Genomic DNA, 21735 nt, shown 5'->3' with positions numbered 1-21735 from the left:
CACCAAGAGTCCCCTTGCTCTTTTCCTCAACTTCCAGCTGAACTTCAATATCTTTCGTCAAGAGAAAATGAGGGGACAGAAAGGGAGGCTCAAGGCGTTGGCCGGGATATGTTATGTCCACGAAAGTTTTTTTAGACAAGCGGAAGTCTTTGTTCAAGCGGAAGTCTGTCTTCTGAGAAGTCCGCATGCAGTCTTGCCTCGCTCTTAGGTTCTTAGTGAAAAGAGAAAATGATGGCGCGGGTGGAAGGCTATTGAATATATATTTTCTTTCAAACATCGGACCGAGGTTGGCCTGCATGCGGACGTCTCGGAAGACTTCCGCTCGTCTAAAAAAAACTTTCGTGGACTTGACATATCCCAAGGGCTGGACCGGGAGCCTCCTTCTCTGTCCCCTCATTTTCTCTTGCTTTCGTAAGAAGCACTCTAGACGAACTTGTAAAATGATATCTCCGTGGGATGCCTGTGGCACCCACGGTTAAAATTCGGTTGAGATTCTTTTCCTTCGTATCCGCAAGTTGCAATGTTAACGTTAACGTTTCCCGTAACCCGTTTCCCGCGGGAAGTGATGTCACAATAAAGACATGCCCCTTTTTCAACCACCGCGTTCCTGGGTTTGAACCTGAAACCTTCTTGTCGAAGCGCGCGCGTGCTGCGTTTCCGTCACCAAGACATCTGGCTTTACCGGGCCGAATTTGCGTTTTTATCCCTCGGGCGATTTCCACGCAACCTCGTCCCCAGGGTCTTCTCGCTTTCCAATATGGCCACTTACTATTTGTTATCTTGTGAGACGTTCCATAATTATATAGTTCTCTTCCGTGTTTAACTGTAATAAACAGTTATGTAGGTAGGTGAAGCGGATGTAATTGGGGGCGAGACGGAAGTGGTATTGGGCGAAACGAATATGTTAATGAGCAGAGCGGAGGATGAATTGAGCGAAATGGATGTGGAAGCGGGCGAAGAGGGATGTCGAAGAGGGTGAAGAAGTCCTCCTTTTTATTGAAAGAACTGTTTATTGACACATTCCATATTATCTGCAATTGTACAGTTACAGATGCTGCTAATCGTGCACCGTGAATTACAGCCACTAAAGAGTTGATTTTCTGCTTATCAAGAATTTCGCGGAAGCTTCCCTAAAAATCCCTTGAAGTTAGCAGGAAAGCGCGCGGAGAGTCTGGAGAAAGGAAGCATACCTCTTTACACCCTTGAACGAGTTTCTAGCAGCGAGTATAACCTACGGCTGCACATCTCGCACGATGTCGTGCGTTACGAAAATTAGGAGAAAGACTGCTCGCAGTCTAAACTGCAGGCATCACAAACCTGCATATTCGAAAGAGTCGATCATCGAGGGAGAAAGTTACTTCAACTGTTTCTAACAATAGAATTGAATAGTATGATAGACAAAAGATTTGACGAATTCGTTATTCGTTATTCGTTATCCGTCATTAGTTCTCTCCAGAGGAAATCGGTACACAGAAAAAAATATGACGAAAATTCGATTCTTTGTTGGAAATTATCTAATCTCTTCTCTCTTATCTAATCAGCAAAAGTGTATGCCCTAGTTATAATTATCGGAGATTCAGGAGCCCATCTGATCAGTAGAAGCCTTCCTCCGTCGCACGTTTTGACAGATTTAGTTATTTTTAGAAATACTTTCCTGGGAAACAGCGTTTCCCTGGTTACGGTAAGCCAATCAGTGCTGTAGATTACGCATTTACAATTTCGCATAAGTTAGCTCTGGCTGAAACATGCCGGCCAAACGGGAATCGGGAAGCTCAAATTCAGAGGTAGAAAGTAGATGAATTCCTCAACGCTAGTGGCTTGTTCTCGTGACAAAATACATGATGGCAATTTCTCCATTTCATCCTCCTTCAGAAAGATTGAGTTTGTTGTTTAGGTTTGTTTTCCGGATCCTTTTTGGCCGTATCGGCGCCTCGTTTCTTCGGACCGAGTCGCTTCTTTGTGTCGATCACTTTCTTGGCTATTTTCTAACTCACTCTCACTCTTACTGTCAGATTCTTCACTACTCTGACAGTCGTCACCTGAATACCATTTATCCGTATCTCTATTACTTTCTACCTCTTAATTTGAGCTTTTCGATTCCCGTTCAGCCAGAGCTAATTAACGTGAAATTGACTGTAAATGCATAAGCTACAGCACTAATTGGCTAACTGTAACCAGCGTTTCCCGGGGAAGTGTTTCTAAAAGTAACTAGGTCTGTCAAAACGCCCGATCCAAAAGGTAAAAGGGGAGAGGTAGGCTCCCACTGAGACGCTTCTGGTGATTTTAATTAAAACAAGACAGGATTTAAATCGGAATAGTCATGCAATAAGCTAAGCTATTAAATTTTATTTAAAGAAGTATTAAATTAAATTAAAGCATCGGCCTTTCATCTGCCACCGTTCATTAGTTCATTAGTTGGGGTGTATTCGTCGCTCGCTGGGGGGTGTTCGTCGCCAGCCGGGGAGTAATCGTCGCTCGCTGGGGGGTGTTCGTCGCCGGCCGGGGAGTAATCGTCGCTCGCTTGGTGGTGTTCGTCGCCGGCCGGGGAGTAATCGTCGCTCGCTGGGGGGTGTTCGTCGCCGGCCGGGGAGTAATCGTCGCTCGCTAGGGGGTGTTCGTCGCCGGCCGGGGAGTAATCGTCGCTCGCTAGGGGGTGTTCGTCGCCGGCCGGGGAGTAATCGTCGCTCGCTGGGGGGTGTTCGTCGCCGGCCGGGGAGTAATCGTCGCTGGCTGGGGGGTATTCGTCGCCGGCTTGGGGGTATTCGTCGCCTGCCGGACATTGTTTTGCCCTCCCCTGCAAAATAATTAATTTGTGCCAGAATGAGTGAGTGAGGATTCAGTGGTTCTGAGGCGTCTCAGCTGCATTGGTATCATATTCTTTTGGAGTTATTTGTTACTAGTAAGGAATGAACAGATCACCCTGGTAGTAATAAGAACTGAGCACCGTGTCAGCTGTTTTTGCCAGGGTTAAGAACAGGTGTACGAAGCCCGGGAATTAGCAGATAAATTTGAAAGCTTGCTGATAGGGTGGACCCAAGTACATACAATCATTTGGTCTCTGTCTTATGCTTGAGACTCTTTCCAAGTGGCAACCTAAGAAGCTATGAGAGAGACGCTATGAGAGTGAAAAGAAATCTCCAGGGAACCCAAGACCTAAAAGACCGGGACTCCTTGACTTCGTTTCCATCGACAAAGTTTACATATCAGCACTTTTTGTAGTAGTAGTAGTAGTAGTAGTAGTAGTAGTAGTAGTAGTAGTAGTAGTAGTAGTAGTAGTAGTAGTAGTAGTAGAGCGGTTTTCAATTGAGTGTCGAAAGTAATTAGCGAATTGCTTTGGTTTGGAATTAAAATCACTCAGTGATTGGTTCAAAGTTCTCGCGCCATTTTTTCAACCAATCAGAAGTGAAACCAAAACCAATTGTGGCTCGCGCGTGCACATTTTCCCGCGCTTTGAGTAGGCTACGTATAATTACTTCGAGTATTTATTGGTTTACTGGATTGTCTCCGACCTTTTTGATTGGCCAAAGTAATTACTTTGGGTTTGGTTTTACGACAGTCGATTGAAACTTGCTCTAATACGCCGCATGCTATGTCGGTTACTTTCTGTTATTTTCCTGTTTTCCAATTCAATTATTAACAGAAATATATAAGAATTACTGAATTGACCATCTGGGAAGTGATTGGTCAATATTCTGGATGGAGGGTCATGTTCCACTCGCTCTAACCCGTCAGCAATAGTAAACTCACTTAAACTGATACTGATTTCTTTACTTGTGCAGTAGTCACAGATCAAAGCTAAAATTGGTTTTATGTTGACAATTATCCCCGGCCTTAAAATAACAACAGTGAACGCCGTTCACTTTGCAAGTAGTGGCACTAGTTTGATTATCCAAAAAGCTAAAAAGGGCAAGGCTGACATAACAGTGAAGGAATATATTGAAATTAGCCAATATTTCAAAAGGCACTGCCTTTCTTCATCAGGGTTTTTTCAATACATTCCTTCACCGTTATATCAGCCTTGCCCTCTTTAGCTTTTGGTAATATTTAAATCACTGATAAGGTCCTTCACCAGGATCCGGTGCTTCTGTTTTGTTACGGTAGTCCTTGCTTAGAAAGTTATTTAACAATTATTCGCCGAAGGCGATGTGATTATCGGTGAATATTCACCGAGACGAAGTCCAGTTGAATATTCAAAGATAATCACTGAGCCTGAAGCGAATAAATGTTTTAATATAAATACACAGGTGATTATTTCAAAAAAGAGAAAAAAAAACATTTCAACGCGAAATCATCTTCACTTACAGTGGCAAAACGACTACTGGCAGCCACTTTGTCCGTCGAGGTGATTATCGGCTGATAATCCGAGATAGCGAGCCAATGAGAGCGCGCGATTTTGTATAATCACCTGTGTGTTTATACTAGATATTTATAAGCGAAGTTGACTCCGTAAAGGTATTGCTTAGAGCGCCAGTCACGAAGATTGCCATGCGTTAGCTAGCCCTGTCCTCACTCCGCTTTTATCTATGATTGGCTCATATTCCTAGCCCAATGCACCACGTGAACAGAGGGAGTCAAAGTGGACGACATAAATAGCATCATGCCTTACAGGAATAATGCCCCTTTTTCTTAAATAGAAGGGTGAGCAAAGGCAGTTATAATGATGAAATGATGGTGATGCTGATTACGACGATGATGATGATGTTGATGATGTTGATAAAATTGATGATAATGACGATACTGATAATAATGTTGATCATGATGATGTTAATGATGATGATGATGATGATGTTGATGGCGATACCGATGATGATTATATGGTTGATGTTGATGATATTGATAATAATGTTGATCATGATGATGATGATGATGATGTTGATAATGATGTTGATGACGATGACGATGACTATAATGAAAGTCCCTGTAAAAATGAAAATCGTACTTACCGTTTTCTTTTCCTCCGCAACCATCCTTATCGTTGTCGTCGTCGTCGTCGTCGTCGTCGTCGTCTTCTTCTTCTTCTTCGTAAAAGGTATCGCCATTTATCATGGCATCTTCCAACACCTCTTCCTTTTGAATCTCCTCTTCAGCTTTCACCGCTGGCAGTGAAGCAAATCCTGCAAGAAATAAAATGGTCTTTTAAGCTGCCGTGTCATCCGCTCTTTGTACGGTTATAATTTTAATAGACTTAACTGATTAGAGTGTAATGTAAAGTGCTAGTTCTCAATCCCATGTGAACCATGTGAGCGTTAGCCTACTAATGGAAATGGGCCCACACAAGGACAGAGAAAAATTAGTAGGGCTAACCTTTACATTACACTCTAATCAATTAAGTCTGTTCTAATATAAGTCCAAGACGGCCAACGTTTGCAAAAACGTAATCCTTCCTTGTACTTGTACATGTTCATTGCCCTGACTTTAAGATCTTCAGTTCCCATGGCCCGCTCCTATCTGACCTTGTAGCTCACTCGGTGGAGGAGCGGTGATCTAACCCGAAGGTCATGGGTTCAATTCCCACCCTAGTCGGAGTTTTTCTCTGTCCCTGTGTGGGCCTATTTCCATTAGTAGGGCTAGCGTTCACATGGTTCATATGGGGTAGAAACATAGCACTATTGAATATTTCAAAAGGCACTGCCTTTTTTCATCAAGGTTTTTTCAATACATTCCTTCACCGTTATATCGCTGATAAGGTCCTTCACCATATGTTCTACACATATGTGCTACACGGCCAACGTTTGCAAAAACGTAATCCTTCCTTATAATTTTAATAGGCCATTTTCGAAATATCAAATACTCAGCTTGATAGTGAGGCAGTGAGGACAAAAACAATAGAAACACGTTGGAACGAATGTGAAAAATATTTGCATATCAACCACTTTCCTTTGTCTTTGTCCTCAGAACCTCTCTTTCAAGCTGAATTTTAATATATCGAACGGTCCTCTTCACCATCCCTCTACACTCAGTTCCCATTTGCCTTTCTCCTAAATCATTATGCGAGCGCGACTTTACCTTTCGTTGTATATCGGTTGTACGGGGATAAGGAATATGTTTTATCAGACTAATACCCCTTGATTACGTTGACAAGTGCAATGTTACGTGAGCAGTCCACTTAGTTGAATCTCCAGTTTTAAGCTGCCTTTTAGCTTTGATAACGAGTCACTCAGTTATTAGCCGTCGAAAACTAATAAATAGCCCACTTTCGATATATTGAAATTCAATCCTAAACAAAAGGTATCATCTCAAGGCTCTGGGCAATAAATATAAGGATTTGTATAGACCTTATTCCAAAATGGCCGTCATTTAAATATTCTTTTGTTTTTATTCAAATTAGCCCTTGATGCCTCGTTCTTGAGCTGAAAATTCAAAAGAATATTTTGCCTTGAACGAGGCATCAAGGTCTAATTTCAATAAAAACAAAAGAATATCTAAATGGCGGCCGTTTTGGAATAAGGTAAATGAGTTTATTCCCCAGAGCCTCGAGATGATGCCTTTTGTTTAGGACTGAGTTTTAATTTATCGAAAGTGGGTTATTCTTGGTTGGCAAAGGCGCTTATGATCCTATACACTCTTTATAAAATTTCAAATTTTGAAAGGATCATTGCTCAGACAGAGACTATATGGTATATCAAGTTCATATTTCCAGAGATAGCTCATTATGCAATGCACTTTCAATATTCGGTACTAGCACTTTTTTCTCGGTTGACTGATTAAAAAACAATACTCTTGTGCTGATGAGGAAAAAATGTAAACAAAGATTCCTCCATATAGAAAGTCGCTCGCGAGTCATTCGTATGCCTCCGATATTCTTTTCTTTCGGGGCGAGAAGTATTCGAGCTTATTCTCTACTTAAAAGAATATTACTTTTCCGATTGGTCAATGACGAATGCATAAATAGGTTATAGAGCGCAATGCGGAAGTTGCTATGGAAACAGCGAAGGAGTAATTTTGTGGAGTATATAAAAAATGAAAAATCGTCTTAACTTGCACGTGCATTTCGTTATTTATAGTACTCAAGATGTATTTAAAGTCCTCGAATTGCACTCGCCTACGGTTCGTGCCCATAAATCGCATTCATACGATTTCCCAGACATATTACCAAACTAAGCTATTTAGAAATCCGAAGAAAATGAAAACAAAAGCCAGTTTGATAATGTTGATGAAAATTGAGGACTTGAACACAAAGCCGATGGAGTAGTTAAACGATGATAGCTCGGGGATGATGTTCGACCGGAAAGATAATTTTATTTTGATCGAGTAGGAGTCGAACGTAGACCCTTGCGATGCCTAGTTAGTATGCTCTATTGACCACTTGAATAACAGTAATAACAGACCTGGCTTGAATTACAATACTCGTGATATTTTCTGGAACGCCAATTCCCGTTTTCCCCCTTCTTCAATAGAGAGCTTTAGATTCTAGGACGAGAGCGGCTACGAGTACAAGATTTTCTCATAGAACAACAGTGAGCGCGTGCAAAACCACCTTCGCGTCATTTTAGTACGAGGTTTTGCAAAAATGTCTTCGTGTCAAAACAACTCACCAACACTGTAGTAGTTTGGGAATTCTTACTGGGTTGCCTATGGCAAACCCAGTCGAGGTCTGCGTTTAGTTTGTTTGTTTTATTTTTTTTATTATTACTGGGTTGCCTTATAAGGCAAACCCAGTCGAGGTCTTCGTTTAGTTTGTTTGTTTTCTTTTTTTTCTTTTTTTCTTTTTTTTAGTTTTTTTTTTTTTTCCCGTGTCGGTAAAAGTCTTGCCTGTCACTCCCCTGGTAAGTGGTGTCTTTGTGTATAGAGCCTTCTGGGCGTATTTTCTTAGGATCGAGAGGGTAGTGGAACTGCGTAGATTTCTCTGGTGGACACAGTAGAATCATTAACTCAGCCTGCAATGGCGTCGAAAGTCATGCAACGCGAATGGCGTTTTAGTGGATCCTTAAACAAAATATACCCTTATGGAGCTCAATAATGGAAAGTCAGTTGGATAAACTAGGCATGAATCTCAAAAGCGACGAGTACTGGACCTCGACAACAATCTATCGCCCGTCGAGACGAAATCAAAGTGAGCAGTATTTACCTGAAGTACATGGTAATTTGACACAATTGAGTTTCTTGTCTTCACGCACGCAATGAAATAGGAAGAGGTTTTCGCCTCTAAGAGCAAATATGTTGTTTGTTTCAATAAAATTTTCGCTGGAAAAGGATTCTGTGGTATTTTCTGCCTTTGTGAATTATAATATCATGTTGTGTATTGAATTTTCGAGCTTAAGGTTGAAATGTGATATGGGAGAAGTTTTTTAGTATTGCTCTGTAAGCAGGAAGGGTTCACAGGCCTGTTGGAAGCGTGCTTGAGTTTCAACAAAATGAGCCCCAAAATCAGTGAAAACTTGTGACGCAGATGAATAATAAAGTAGCTGCTATTTCCAAAATGATGGAATTACCTGGTGATAAATAACGTCGTACGTGTCTTGGAGAGTAAATTTTGACTTTGCATAAATAAGAGTTGGGCGATTGTGATCTTTGTTTGACTTCGCTCATTTCATTGTCAAACTTTATAACACTTGACAGAAAAAGAAACTTACAAAAACCCGGTATCTTGCCATCATTTGACACAGATGCTTCACTGTTTGGCGAGTAAACATACAGCGGTAACTTAATCACGGCGCCCGCTGAATTCCGGCCAAGTCACTTTCGATTTTGCAATTTACTTGAACGTAGCAAAAATCTCCCAAAATGTTTGTCGCTGATCGTAACTTTTTATATTCTATATTCACGGTTCAAAATTAATGTTGTTTTGATGTCGTAAATATTTTATTCTCGATCGACCGTCCGGGAAACTTCCTTCTGCTCTTTCTGAAAACTGTGTATCAATAGTTATTTGCTTTTTCATCAATATTTGTTTTGCATAAAGCAAGCTAACAAGATCTGTACCTTGCTGAGTTCGCATTTGTTAGAGTTAATAGTATTTTCGGTCCGATGCTTCTGTTTTTAGAGGGGTACATTATTTTGGTCTCCCATCCAAACACTAACCCCGCCCGGCAGGGCTTAACTTCAGTGAACTTTATTATTAGAAAGCCCTCAGATGCTCAGAGGGCACACTTGTGGTAAAAAGAAGTTGTGAGGGAACTTGAAAATTATCAACATGTCAGCCCAGAAGCCAATGTTTCTCGCTTCTCTTTTATTTGTTATTCTTCAGAGACTGGAATGCTGTATTTCAATACCACACAATTCAGTGCCTTCTGATTTTCTGTAGCACGTACCACAGGCAACCCAGTGTATGCTTCACGGAAGCATCTCGTTACTGGGTTGCCTATGGCAAACCAGTTGGAATCTGTGTTTAGTTTCGTGTTTTTTTTATTTTTTTTTTCCGTGTCGGTAAAAGTCTTGCCTGTCACTCCCCTGCTAAGTAGTGGCTTTGTGCATAGAGTCTTGTCTGTGTATTTTGTTAGGTTTGAGGGGGCTGGGGGAATACGTAGATTTCCTTGGTGCACACAGATGAACGTTTAATTATTAAACCCGCAATGGCGTCGAAAGTCGTGGTAACGGGGATGGCGTTTTAGTGGAAAAAATATACCTTTATGAGATCAAGAATGGAACGTCAATTGGAATAACGAAACAGGCGGGGAAAATAAATATCTGGAATCTTAAAAGCGACGAGGGATTGTCTTCGAGAACAATTGCGGTCGGATATGAGAAAGTTTGTGCTGTTTCTAATCTTATTTTATAAACTGTGCTGGTATGTAGAACACCGACAGTAAGTGGAAAATTGAGTATAGGTGTAAAAGGAATCGAATGTCTTGAATGTATCACAGTGTTTACCGAAGTGGCATCTCATTTGTCTGGCAATTGGCATTTAATTTGCAGTCAAGCTGTACAGTTTTCAGGTAAAAAAATAATTGAAAATGTGACAGTGAAGAATTATTGGAAAGAAAGGTTGTCGTCTATTTTGTGCTTTGGAAAAGGTTCTTTAGGAAAGAGTTCAATCTTGAACTGAAAAATATATTTATTTGCATGTCGTATGGTTTGTGAGACGGATTGTTTCTTGTTTGCACGCACGGAATTGGAATAGAAAGGGTTTTTTTTGTCTCCAATAGCAAATATTTAGTTAGTTTCAATAAATTTCATGCTGGAAAAGGTTTTTGTGAGATGTTTCAACTGTTGTGATTCATCAGTGCTGTGTAGTATTCGAGTTTAACTAATTTGCATAAGTGAGTTGAAATTTAATACGCATTAAATAAAGATGACAGGAATTTGTAGGCATGATTGTTCTGGCAAATGATTACAGCTGGCGATCGTTTTTAATTAAGGTCAGAAAAAGATTTCAGTATAGTCACTCTTGTGTAAAATGAAGTTATTGTTAACTTGAGAAAACAACAATATTAGGGTCGTTTATACGAGAGAAAATAAGCCGTGGCTTACTCTGGACGCGGCGTACATAATACGCGAAAGGAACTATTTATACGAGTATAAACTCCCAGGCCAGGATAAGCCGAGGCTTGAGAAAGCTGTGAACGTAGATTTTGCATCATTCATATGGACTGTTCGCGTTTTATTTTCTCTCGTATAAACGGCCCTTATATTTCTTTAACTTTTTAAAGAGAGAGATTTCGCGCAAATTTTATTTCAAGCTATTCAGTTGAAATATTATTTCTCACCATTGGCTTCGTTTGCGTGATTATTTACTGGTGTTGACATTTAGGAGGTAGTTGTTTGGTTCTAAACGAGTAGAAATAAAACGACCAGGAATGAGCGAATTTTAGTGGGTGTGCGATAGCAACACGAGGCAGGAGTCGAGAGATTCTAAAGATAGACAGATACTAACTAACCCCTCCTGAAATAAACGAAGGGAAACAGGCATTTATAGCACTAAGTGGATAGAAGTCGTCATGTTTTGATTGGGCAGCTTCAGAGACGTCCTTCTGAGGAAACAAGTTGTTAAAATAGCTAATTGTGCTTGGAGAATTTCGATCCTAAGTATAATAAGTATGATAATGCCTTTTATTGACAGGCAAAACCATATGATTGAGCGTGATCATACCAAATATCATTTGTTTGCGCGATCAAGTTGTGGCGAAGTGTGTAGCCCATGACAGTATGTCGTTTGTGAGCATATTGCTTTTTGTTGTATTAAGCTTCTTCCTCGGAACGCTCAAACAACTCACTTATGCACACGCCGTTTGCGGTAGACCCACACTAAAAGATGCTGTTGAGCGATTGTTTTGGCCGGGGTTGGTCCGCAAACTGAAAGAAAGTTTATATGTTGAGAACAAATGTGTACTAAATGAACAAATATGTGAAAATCATGATATGAACTGCACTGCAACCAAATGCCAAAGGAGAGAAGCACAGAACTGTGAAAGTTTCCTGAAGAAGAAAGTTCCTGATCTTAAAGTTAGTGCAAGCGGTATCGAGTCGCAGAGATGTACGCCTAGCCGGATGCTAGCAAAAATCTCCCAAAATGTTTGTCGCTGATCGTAACTTTTTATATTCTATATTCACGGTTCAAAATTAATGTTGTTTTTATGTCGTAAATATTTTATTCTCGATCGACCGTCCGGGAAACTTCCTTCTGCTCTTTCTCAGTTTCTGAAAACTGTGTATCAATATTTGTTTGCTTTTTTATTAATATGTGTTTTACATAAACCAAGCTAACAGACTGTGTACCTTGGCGAGTTTGCTTTTGTTAGCGTTACTAGTATTTTCGGTCAGATGTTTCTGTTTTTTAGGAGGGGTTTATTGCTTTGGTCTCCCATCCCAACACTAACCCCGCGAAACAGGGCTTGACTTCAGTGAAGTTTAGTATTACAAAGTTTTCGGATGCTCAGAGGGCACACTTGTGGTGAAAAGAAGTTGTGAGGGAACTTGAAAATTATCAACATGTCAGCCCAGAAGCCAATGTTTCTCGCTTCTCTTTTATTTGTTATTCTTCACAGACTGGAATGCTGTATTTCAATACCACACAATTCAGTGCCTTCTGATTTTCTGTAGCACGTACCACAGGCAAGCCAGTGTATGCTTCATAGAAGCATCTAGTTTTTATTTATTTTTTGTTTTTTTTTTTTTTGTTTTTTTTCCGTGTCGGTAAAAGTCTTGCCTGTCACTCCCCTGCTAAGTGGTGTCTTTGTGCGTAGAGCCTTCTGCGCGTATTTTCTTAGGATCGGGAGGGTAGTGGAACTGCGTAGATTTCTCTGGTGGACACAGTAGAATCATTAACTTAGCCTGCAATGGCGTCGAAAGTCATGTAACGCGAATGGCGTTTTAGTGGATCCTTAAACAAAATATACCCTTATGGAGCTCAATAATGGAAAGTCAGTTGGATAAAATAGGCAGGAATCTGGACGACAATCTATCGCTCGTCGAGACGAAATCAAAGTGAGCTGTATTTACCTGAAGTACATAGTAATTTGACACGATTGAGTTTCTTGTCTTCACGCACGCAATGAAATAGGAAGAGGTTTTCGCCTCTAAGAGCAAATATGTTGTTTGTTTCAATAAATTTTTCGCTGGAAAAGGATTCTGTGGTATTTTCTGCCTTTGTGAATTATAATATCATGTTGTGTATTGAATTTTCGAGCTTAAGGTTGAAATGTGATATGGGAGAAGTTTTTTAGTATTGCTCTGTAAGCAGGAAGGGTTCACAGGCCTGTTGGAAGCGTGCTTGAGTTTCCACAAAATGAGCCCCAAAATCAGTGAAAACTTGTGACGCAGATGAATAATAAAGTAGCTGCTATTTCCAAAATGATGGAATTACCTGGTGATAAATAACGTCGTACGCGTCTTGGAGAGTAAATTTTGACTTTGCATAAACAAGAGTTGGGCGATTTTGATCTTTGTTTTGACTTCGCTCATTTCATTGTCAAACTTTATAACACTTGACAGAAAAAGAAACTTACAAAAACCCGGTATCTTGCCATCATTTGACACAGATGCTTCACTGTTTGGCGAGTAGACATGCCGCGGTAACTTAATCACGGCGCCCGCTGAATTCCGGCCATGTCACTTTCGATTTTGCAATTTACTTGAACGTAGCAAAAATCTCCCAAAATGTTTGTCGCTGATCGTAACTTTTTATATTCTATATTCACGGTTCAAAATTAATGTTGTTTTCATGTCGTAAATATTTTATTCTCGATCGACCGTCCCGGAAACTTCCTTCTGCTCTTTCTAAAAACTGTGTATCAATAGTTATTTGCTTTTTCATCAATATTTGTTTTGCATAAAGCAAGCTAACAAAATCTGTACCTTGCTGAGTTCGCATTTGTTAGCGTTAATAGTATTTTCGGTCAGATGCTTCTGTTTTTATGAGGGGTGTATTGTTTTGGTCTCCCATCCTAATACTAACTCCGCTCAACAGGGCTTGACTTCAGTGAAGTTTAGTATTATAGGGCTGTCAGATGCTCAGAGGGCACACTTGTGGTAAAAAGAAGTTGTGAGGGAACTTGAAAAATATCAACATGTCAGCCCAGAAGCCAATGTTTCTCGCTTCTCTTTTATTTGTTATTCTTCAGAGACTGGAATGCTGTATTTCAATAACACACAATTCAGTGCCTTCTGATTTTCTGTAGCACGTACCACAGGCAACCCAGTGTATGCTTCACGGAAGCATCTCGTTCTATCAGGAAAAGGCTCAGTTACCAGCAATAAGAACGACGGAGGAACCTATGCTACTAACAAAGAGTAAGATTAGTCGTCCCGGTTATAAAAATTTTCGCTAAAAACAGGCAGTCAAATCTCGTACTCGTTCTCGTCCTCGTACTGCAATCTAAAGGTACCTAATTTTTTTTTTAAAACCAACGAGCAGTTGCCCGAAAAATTCCCATACAAAATTGAATTGAGGGGAGGGGGAAGGAAAACGGGATAAGCTGCAATCTCTGATTCTAGACCATTCATTAAGTGTTCCAACTAAATGTGCTCGGTATTGAAGCTTTTAGGTGACATACAACAAACTGCAAACTGATAGGGCTGAAATGTCGAAGGGTGGCCATCTACCAATGATAGAGATTTTGAATCATCGAGACCGGTAAATGAATTAAGAAATGTTATTAATCGATGATGGCTGTGGCATACTTTAGAATCGAAGGCGTAGTTCGTCAAAAAGACGACAGTCGATCGGCGTAAATACACTAACCGTTTTCCTCATCTACTGGACCATCGTGATAGAGTTCCTTCTCGTCCTGAAGAAGCTCGTCACTTCTCATGGAATCCCTCCACAAGTCGCCAGTTTCTTTCTTCTCTTCAGCCTTCAATTCCGCTAAGGCGGAACCTATGAGGAAGAAAACCAACGCGTACAGTTGCATTGCAATGTCTTCGTCGGAATTTGACTAAATTTCAAAATATTCCCTCCTTTTATACACGTTTTCAAAGCTCGCAAATTTCTAAATATGACCTCACGGAAAATTAAAATAGAATCAAGAAGCAAGATTAGCCGGGAAAAATGTATAATTCCCCGAGATCATTTATAACCCCTTGTATCGGACAGCAAACCATCTGTTTTTTCGAAATATTGCGTCATTACGTTCTCGACGTATTATATTATATCAGAAGCTCATGATCTGGTTCAGACCTGGAAATTTGTCATTTAGATTTAACGTAGCTCGTACATTTTCCCGCGCATGCAGCGTCGATCTTATTTCTGTCCGTATTTGGGCATAAAATTGGTGTCCTAAAAGGCCCCAGCTTTGTTCCAAAAACTTTAGGGGCAAACTGTTAAGCAAACTCACAGATTACGATCATTTAGCTCAGTATTGCAGTTACTGCATGAAACTCGGCTGCCAGCCGCGTAATTGCAACATCCCACGCAAACAAAATGTGGACGACTCTCACAATATTATTTAGGAAGAATAAAATGGTTACTGAGATGAAGTTTATTTAAAATGTCACTCGGTTTAGCTAAGCAGGTGATTTCTAGGAAGCGTACAATAAAAAAACCTTGATCCACAACAGCTAGCCTAAGAAGCACTCTAGACGAATTAAAATAATATTTACATTCTTTTGTTTTGAACTGACTACAACTAAGAATGAAGGTCGACTCGTTGATATCGGGTTCACAGGTATAACACTAACTGTTTTGATTTTATTTTAGTTCCTGTGATGTAGATTCAATATCAAGGGCCAAAATCGCATTAATTACAATGTCACAATACATGTTATATCAGTCACAAGATAGCTTAAACTCTTTTTGATTTATACCGGATCTTAAAGAGTAGTATCTTTTAGGTCGACTTTGAAATGAAAATCAACGCTAAAAAAACTTACTAGATCATAGTGTAAAGAGATGGATGGAAACGTTGCAACAAAAACACAATACAAAAGGTAAGTTAAGCTAAAAAAAAGGCGACTGAACCAAAAAAGCCAATAGTCTTCTCTTCTTACCGGTAATTAAAATGATATCAGGAGCATACAAAATTAAATTAGATACAAACGTTTTAATTAAAAACATTTCTTGTTGCGGCTCGACTCTTCCATGAATTCCGGTGCATGATATGGCACATGTTAGTACATTTCACAACATGCCAAGTGTTTAATAAATTCAACTTTAACTAGTGCACTGCTTATCTTTAATACGCATATCAGTCCTTTCTTTCACCCTCAGCCCCGCGGAGATATTTAATTTGATTGTATGTTCATTGACCCTCAGCAAACAGAGTGGTTACTTTCTAAAAGACGAAGCTCTTTATTCCGGCTTTATTCTCTCTGTGCTTCCGTACAATTTCCACTTCAAATAGATCTCAGAATAAACGTTGAACGGAAAAAGCATTCAGTCCTTGCCAATACTGCAGGACTCTTGGTTGTCTCAGTAGATTATGTCCTTGCGATCAAACGCCAGAAGAATCTTTTGTGGTCTCCATGCATAAAAGATGAAACATCATTTTCTCCTTTCAGTAAATATATGTTATTCACCAGCCGGAAGGTCCGTATAGGCCCGTACTGGAGACTTCGGGCACAGTTTTTCCATATACGGACCGACCAAGGCCGGTGAATAACCTGTTTAATTAGAATTTTTTTTTTTTTTGTCTAAAAAGGTGTGCTCTGACTTGGGACCATTGCTAAAGGCTGGCCTGCGATGCTTATTATCAAAAGCGAAATATTAGGCAATCGCAATGATCGGTTGATTCTGTTCACAATATTTATTAATTCGTTAAGCAACACTGTTTACTTTAAAAAGAATTTATAAAAGGCTTCAAAAAATCTATTTTTGATCCAAAACATTTCAATATAGCCATGTTAAGTCACCTGGCGCCGGCTCATCACACAAGCTCACGCAACCGCCCGCTGCCAGAGCCAATCGGATTGCAGGATTCGCAGAATTCCGCCGGCTCGCAACATAAAAACCCATATTGTTATCAATTTACAAATTACGTTTATTTAATTTCTGCTTCTAGTTCCTGCAAAGCGTAGAGTATAGTAAACGAATGGACAAAAACACCCTTGATAGCAAGAATTTTGAAAACTTAACTCAGTTGCATCTAGAACTGAAACGAGTAAGGTGACGTCGTACTTCACATACTGTCTGCACACTATAATAAAGGGGAAAATTAGAGAAAGCTGAAAGAAATTCAGAACTATCAACTTCTGATTACCAGAAAACACTTGGATATTTGTAAAGGAAAATAAATTACCCATCCTTTAGCTTTTGCAAGGGCACGCTTAGTGATTGGCTTTTTGCGCCATGCTTGAGGCAAATTAGCACGAATTTTCCCGCTCTTTACAGCACCGGTTGCTTCTATTTGCCTTGCGTTGTGATTGGTTCGTTTGATTGTGTGTGCCTGTTGTGATTGGCTAACGCTTATATGCACATGACGTCATGACCGCCATGTTAATGTGGCAAAAACAGAGAAACAGTGGTTTCTCTGTATGCAGATATTTTCCACAAGTGTCAGTTGAAATACAAACCCGCTGATCGAGAGAATGAAAAGGTTCTCTATATATAAATCGTGTTTTGCTCAAAAGCCTTACAACGTCATCAACAAAACAAATTGTTCGTATGAAGAGGTGTCTGGGACTGTAAACACTCAAACTGTCTGGTATTCAGGGAATATCTCAATCTCGTTTATCTAAATAGTTACGTAACTGTGGAACAAATACCCCGTTCTATTGGTAGTCTGATTAATTTTGATCCTTTTATTAGGGTTAGTAGATCCTGGCAAGTATAAGCTACTGAAGTGTTTACTGTCGATATTAAGTCATCCTTCCTATGTTAAAGTGCGGGCTTTTTACTTTCTGAAAACAAAAAAATACCGAATAATGAAAACTCCAAACATGGGTACGGTTTTGAGTTTCATCCAAGATTCTTCTTTCCCTCAGGGAACCGATTAGGTTTACTGTGATAATTTTTGTGACACAAAAATCATAGGCATAGTTTATATGTAAAACGCATATTCAAATCACTTGATATATGGCATAACTTGTGGAACTGGAGTCAAGAATTGGATCCAAAATACCGCCTGAGGTACAGAAACAAAGAAATAAATGATCAGTCTCCAGTAGTAAGTGAGTCAGTCTCGAATTTCGTCCCGAGCTTGAATATTTTCACCCTTGAAATATTGTCTAGAAGATCGTTTTGTAACCATTCTTAATCACTCATACAGATCAACATTCAGTTTCTCTTTATGGTGACCACTTTGTGTGACTTTCGGAATATTTGAATTCAGTTCAGTTTATGGTAACATTGCTCAATCAAACAGAAAGATCCTGACTAAAAATAAGCAACAAGGGAAAAAATATTCATTGTTAAACACATGTTCCTGTTAAGTTCCAAAGGGAATTATCACGAACTTACAGTGTCACAAGGTTAACTTCATCTGTAGCCCATCTTCATATCCTTCCATCTCAGTTTATTAAGTCCTTTCAAGGGAACACAAGAGCCTAACAAATTGACCTTCTTCCTACAGGTGTGGTTTTCTTCATTAGAAGGCTATGGACAATTCCGTTGAAACCCTGAAAGCGATTGCGCGGGGTCTGGACTCGATTTCCAAAAAATCTATCGACTTTAAAATATCCGTCTATTTGTTCACCAGCACTTCAGTAAAGATAAAAACATTAACATTAAAATGAAGGTCAGAATGACGAAAAGAAGTGAGCTGTTTTGCAGCTTCCTTGGAATACGAGACAAGCACTTTAATGCCAGTACACAAGAATATTTATGCGGTACGAGTTTTTGGCCCGGCGAAACTATATAATGTATCGGAAGCTAATGATCTTGATTCAAGGCCATGTACTTCTGGATGTAAAGATTTTCCCCTCCGATATTGCAGGAGAAATACAAATAGTATGAGACAATATGCATTAATAAACGTACTTTTATTCCATTGAAATTACGTCATGTGGAAATAAATACTTAAAAACAGGTATTTCAGTAAGCAAAGCTTATTAATAACTCAAGGAAGGTGGCACTTAACTGCAGAAAGACAATGGTTGCTAGGGAAGCTTTTTAGTCAAAGAGCCCTACAAAAAGAATGCATGAATGGTTCTATCAAGTAGCTTTTTCAATTGAAATTTGACATCACTTCAAACAGAAGGCGCATGCGCAACTAGTCCCAGTCCTCTGCCGTGCGTTTCAGTAAAAAACATGTGAAGGCTCTCAGGAAACGAAAGGAAGAGACCCTTTTTCACCGGATGGGAACCGTCACATTATAAACTGTAGCATGGAATTTCTGTTTGGACAAAAAAATGGAACTGGTATTTTGAAAAGTGTATCAAAGGAGGGCCTTATGACGTCATAATTGTTTTGAAAAATAATTATTTCTTTTAAAATCCATGCTACATATTTTGTCTTTGAATGTTCTCATACTGTTGCGTCAAAAATTTGTGAAAACATCGTTACCTCGTTGAGTTTTTAGGCATTTTCAAATTTGGTCACGTTATTTACCAAATATGGTTGTGAGTCGAACCAGACGAAGGAATGTTAAATAGAACACACTTGGCAAAGAAACAAAAAAGGATAACTGTAGAGTTAAAAGAATTGGAGAAATGACTATTTGAAGGAGTCCGTAGCAACGGTTTGGTAGTTAAGGGCTACCCCGTTCAAACAACAACAACAAAAGAGAACATGGCAAGGCCACTTTAAGTAGCCATTTTCGCCAAATCTGTCAGGATTTGCCTTACATGGGTTAAAGATCGAAGTGGAGAAGAAAAACGGAAGACTTGTGGACAGATAAATTACGGCGCTAATTACGGCGCCTGCTCACTCCTCGTGAAAACATGAATGCACCAATCAGAGAAGCTTTTTATTGACAAAAACCAATGAGAAGACAGTTTCTTTCAGAGGGTTCCCCAGAGCTCTTCAATAAGCGTCACCAAGTGTCCCCTTGCAGCTCTTTTCCTCAACTTCCAGCTGAACTTCAATATCTTTCGTAAGAAGCACTCTAGACGAACTTGTAAAATGATATTTACATTCTTTTGTTTTGAACTAACTGCAACTAAGAATGAAGGTCAACTCGTTGATATCGGGTTTACAGGTAGCCCCGTTAAAGTAACACCGAATTTTAATCCATGCTTATAAGAACTTTAACTTCTACAGCCCAGAAATGCCGCTAAATCAATCGTGTCTCGGAATACAGACAATTAACCTCACAAAGTATCTCGCAAATGCTGCTCTTCAAGTAGAGATAAACAGCTACATTTACCCTAAGCTAAATATAACACGAAGGGGTTTTCCCGGTTTTTTTAATAAACTTTGCGGCTAACCTTAGATACGAACTGTTTTGATTTTAGTTTAGCTCCTATGACGTAGATTCAATATCAAGGGTCAAAACGCCATTAATTGCAATTTCACAATACATGTTATACCAATCACAAGATAGCTTAACCTCTTTTTTATTTATACTGGATCTTAATAAGTAGTATCTTTTATGTCGACTTTGAAATGAAAATCTCTGTCAACGCTAAAAACACTTACTAGATCATAGCATGAAGAAATGGATGGAAATGTTGCAACAAAAACACAATACAAAAGGTAAGTTAAGCTAAAAAAAAGGCGACTGAACCAAAAAAGCCAATAGTCATCTCTTCTTAAAATGATATCAGGAGAAATAATTAAATCAGATACAAACGTTTTAATTAAAAACATTTCTTGTTGCGGCTAGACTCTTCCATGAATTCCGGTGCATGATATGGCACATTGATCAGTGTACATTTCACAAAATGTTTAATAAATTCAACTTTAACTAGTGCATTGCTCATTTTTAATACGCATATCAGTCCTTTCTTTCACCCTCAGCCCCGCGGAGATATTTAATTTGATTGTATGTTTATTGACTCTAAGCAAACAGGGTGGTTACTTTCTAAAAAACGAAACTTTAATTTATTCCGGCTTTATTCTCTTTGTGCTTCCGCACATAGATCTCAGAATAAACGTTGAAGGGAAAAAGAATTCAGTCCTTGCCAATACTGGAGGACTCTTGGTTGTCTCAGTAGATTATGTCCTTGCGATCAAACACCAGAAGAATCTTTTGTGACGTGGTCGCCATGCATAAAAGAAACATCCTTTTCTCCTTTCAGTAAATATATGTTATTCACCAGCCGGATAAGGTCCATATAGGACCGTACTCGAGACTTCGGGCACAGTTTTTCCATATACGGACCGACCAAGGCCGGTGAATAACCTGTTTAACTTTAATTTTTTTTTTGTCTTAAAAGGTGTGCTCTGACTGGGGACCATTGCTAAAGGCTGGCCTGCGATGCTTATTATCAAAAGCGAAATATCAGGCAATCGCAATGATCGGTTGATTCTGTTCACAATATTTATTAATTCGTTAAGCAACACTGTTTACTTTTAAAAGTATTTATAAAAGGCTTCAAAAAATCTATTTTTGATCTAAAACATTTCAATATAGCCATGTTAAGTCACCTGGCGCCGGCTCATCACACAAGCTCACGCAACCGCCCCTTGCCAGAGCCAATCGGATTGCAGGATTCGCAGAATTCCGCCGGCTCGCGCATTCAGAACAAACATAAAAACCCATATTGTTATCAATTTACAAATTACGTTTATTTAATTTCTGCTTCTAGTTCCTGCAAAGCGTAGAGTATAGTAAACGAATGGACAAAAACACCCTTGATAGCAAGAATTTTGCAAACTTAACTCAATTGCATCTAGAAAATGAGTAAGGTCACATACTGTCTGCACACTATAATAAAGGGGAAAATTAGAGAAAGCTGAAAGAAATTCAGAACTATCAACTTCTGATTACCAGAAAACACTTTGATATTTGTAAAGGAAAATAAATTACCCATTTTTTAGCTTTTGCAAGTGCACGCTTAGTGATTGGCTTAAAATTCTCGCTGCTTGCGACATGTTCGCAGGAATTTTCCCGCTCTTTACAGCACCGGTTGCTTCTATTTGCCTTGCGTTGTGATTGGTTCGTTTGATTGTGTGTGCCTGTTGTGATTGGCTAACGCTTATATGCACATGACGTCATGACGGCCATGTTGGTGTCGCAAAAACAGAGAAACAGTGGTTTCTCTGTATGCAGATATTTTCCACAAGTGTCAGTTGAAATACAAACCTGCTGATCGAGTGAATGAAAAGGCTCTGTATATATAAATCGTGTTTTGCTCAAAAGCCCTACAACGTCACCAACAAAACAAATTGTTCGTATTAAGAGGTGTCTGGGACTGTAAACACTCAAATGTCTGGTATTCAGGGAATATCTCAATCTCGTTTATCTAAATAGTTACGTAACTGTGGAACAGATACCCCGTTATATTGGTAGTCTGATTAATTTTGATCCTTTTATTAGGGTT

The 21735-nt window shown here is 39.4% G+C and overlaps 1 protein-coding gene across 1 annotated transcript; it reads right to left on the bottom strand.

Moving 5' to 3' along the window:
• Positions 1–1005: 1005 nt before the first annotated feature.
• On the bottom strand, positions 1006–14410 carry LOC138045442 (uncharacterized). The gene is made up of 3 exons (XM_068891953.1): positions 14120–14410; positions 4944–5114; positions 1006–2794 (listed from the first exon to the last, which is right to left on the bottom strand). The coding sequence occupies exons 1-3, from the start codon at positions 14286–14288 to the stop codon at positions 2412–2414; spliced, it is 723 nt and encodes a 240-aa protein (XP_068748054.1). The 5' UTR covers positions 14289–14410; the 3' UTR covers positions 1006–2411.
• Positions 14411–21735: the final 7325 nt, after the last annotated feature.

Source organism: Montipora capricornis, chromosome 4, assembly GCF_036669925.1.
Source record: "Montipora capricornis isolate CH-2021 chromosome 4, ASM3666992v2, whole genome shotgun sequence".
In the NCBI taxonomy this organism is placed as follows: domain Eukaryota; kingdom Metazoa; phylum Cnidaria; class Anthozoa; order Scleractinia; family Acroporidae; genus Montipora; species Montipora capricornis.
The sequence above is the reverse complement of the archived record's forward strand: the minus strand, read 5'-3'. Positions and strand labels throughout refer to the sequence as shown.

Coding starts and splice junctions, on each gene's coding strand:
- LOC138045442 (XM_068891953.1), bottom strand. CDS start 14,288: ATGCAACTGTACGCGTTGGTTTTCTTCCTCATAGGTTCCGCCTTAGCG. Junction 5,115..14,119: donor TCCAGTAGATGAGGAAAACG/GTTAGTGTATTT, acceptor TATTTCTTGCAG/GATTTGCTTCACTGCCAGCG. Junction 2,795..4,943: donor TTGCGGAGGAAAAGAAAACG/GTAAGTACGATT, acceptor ATTATTTTGCAG/GGGAGGGCAAAACAATGTCC.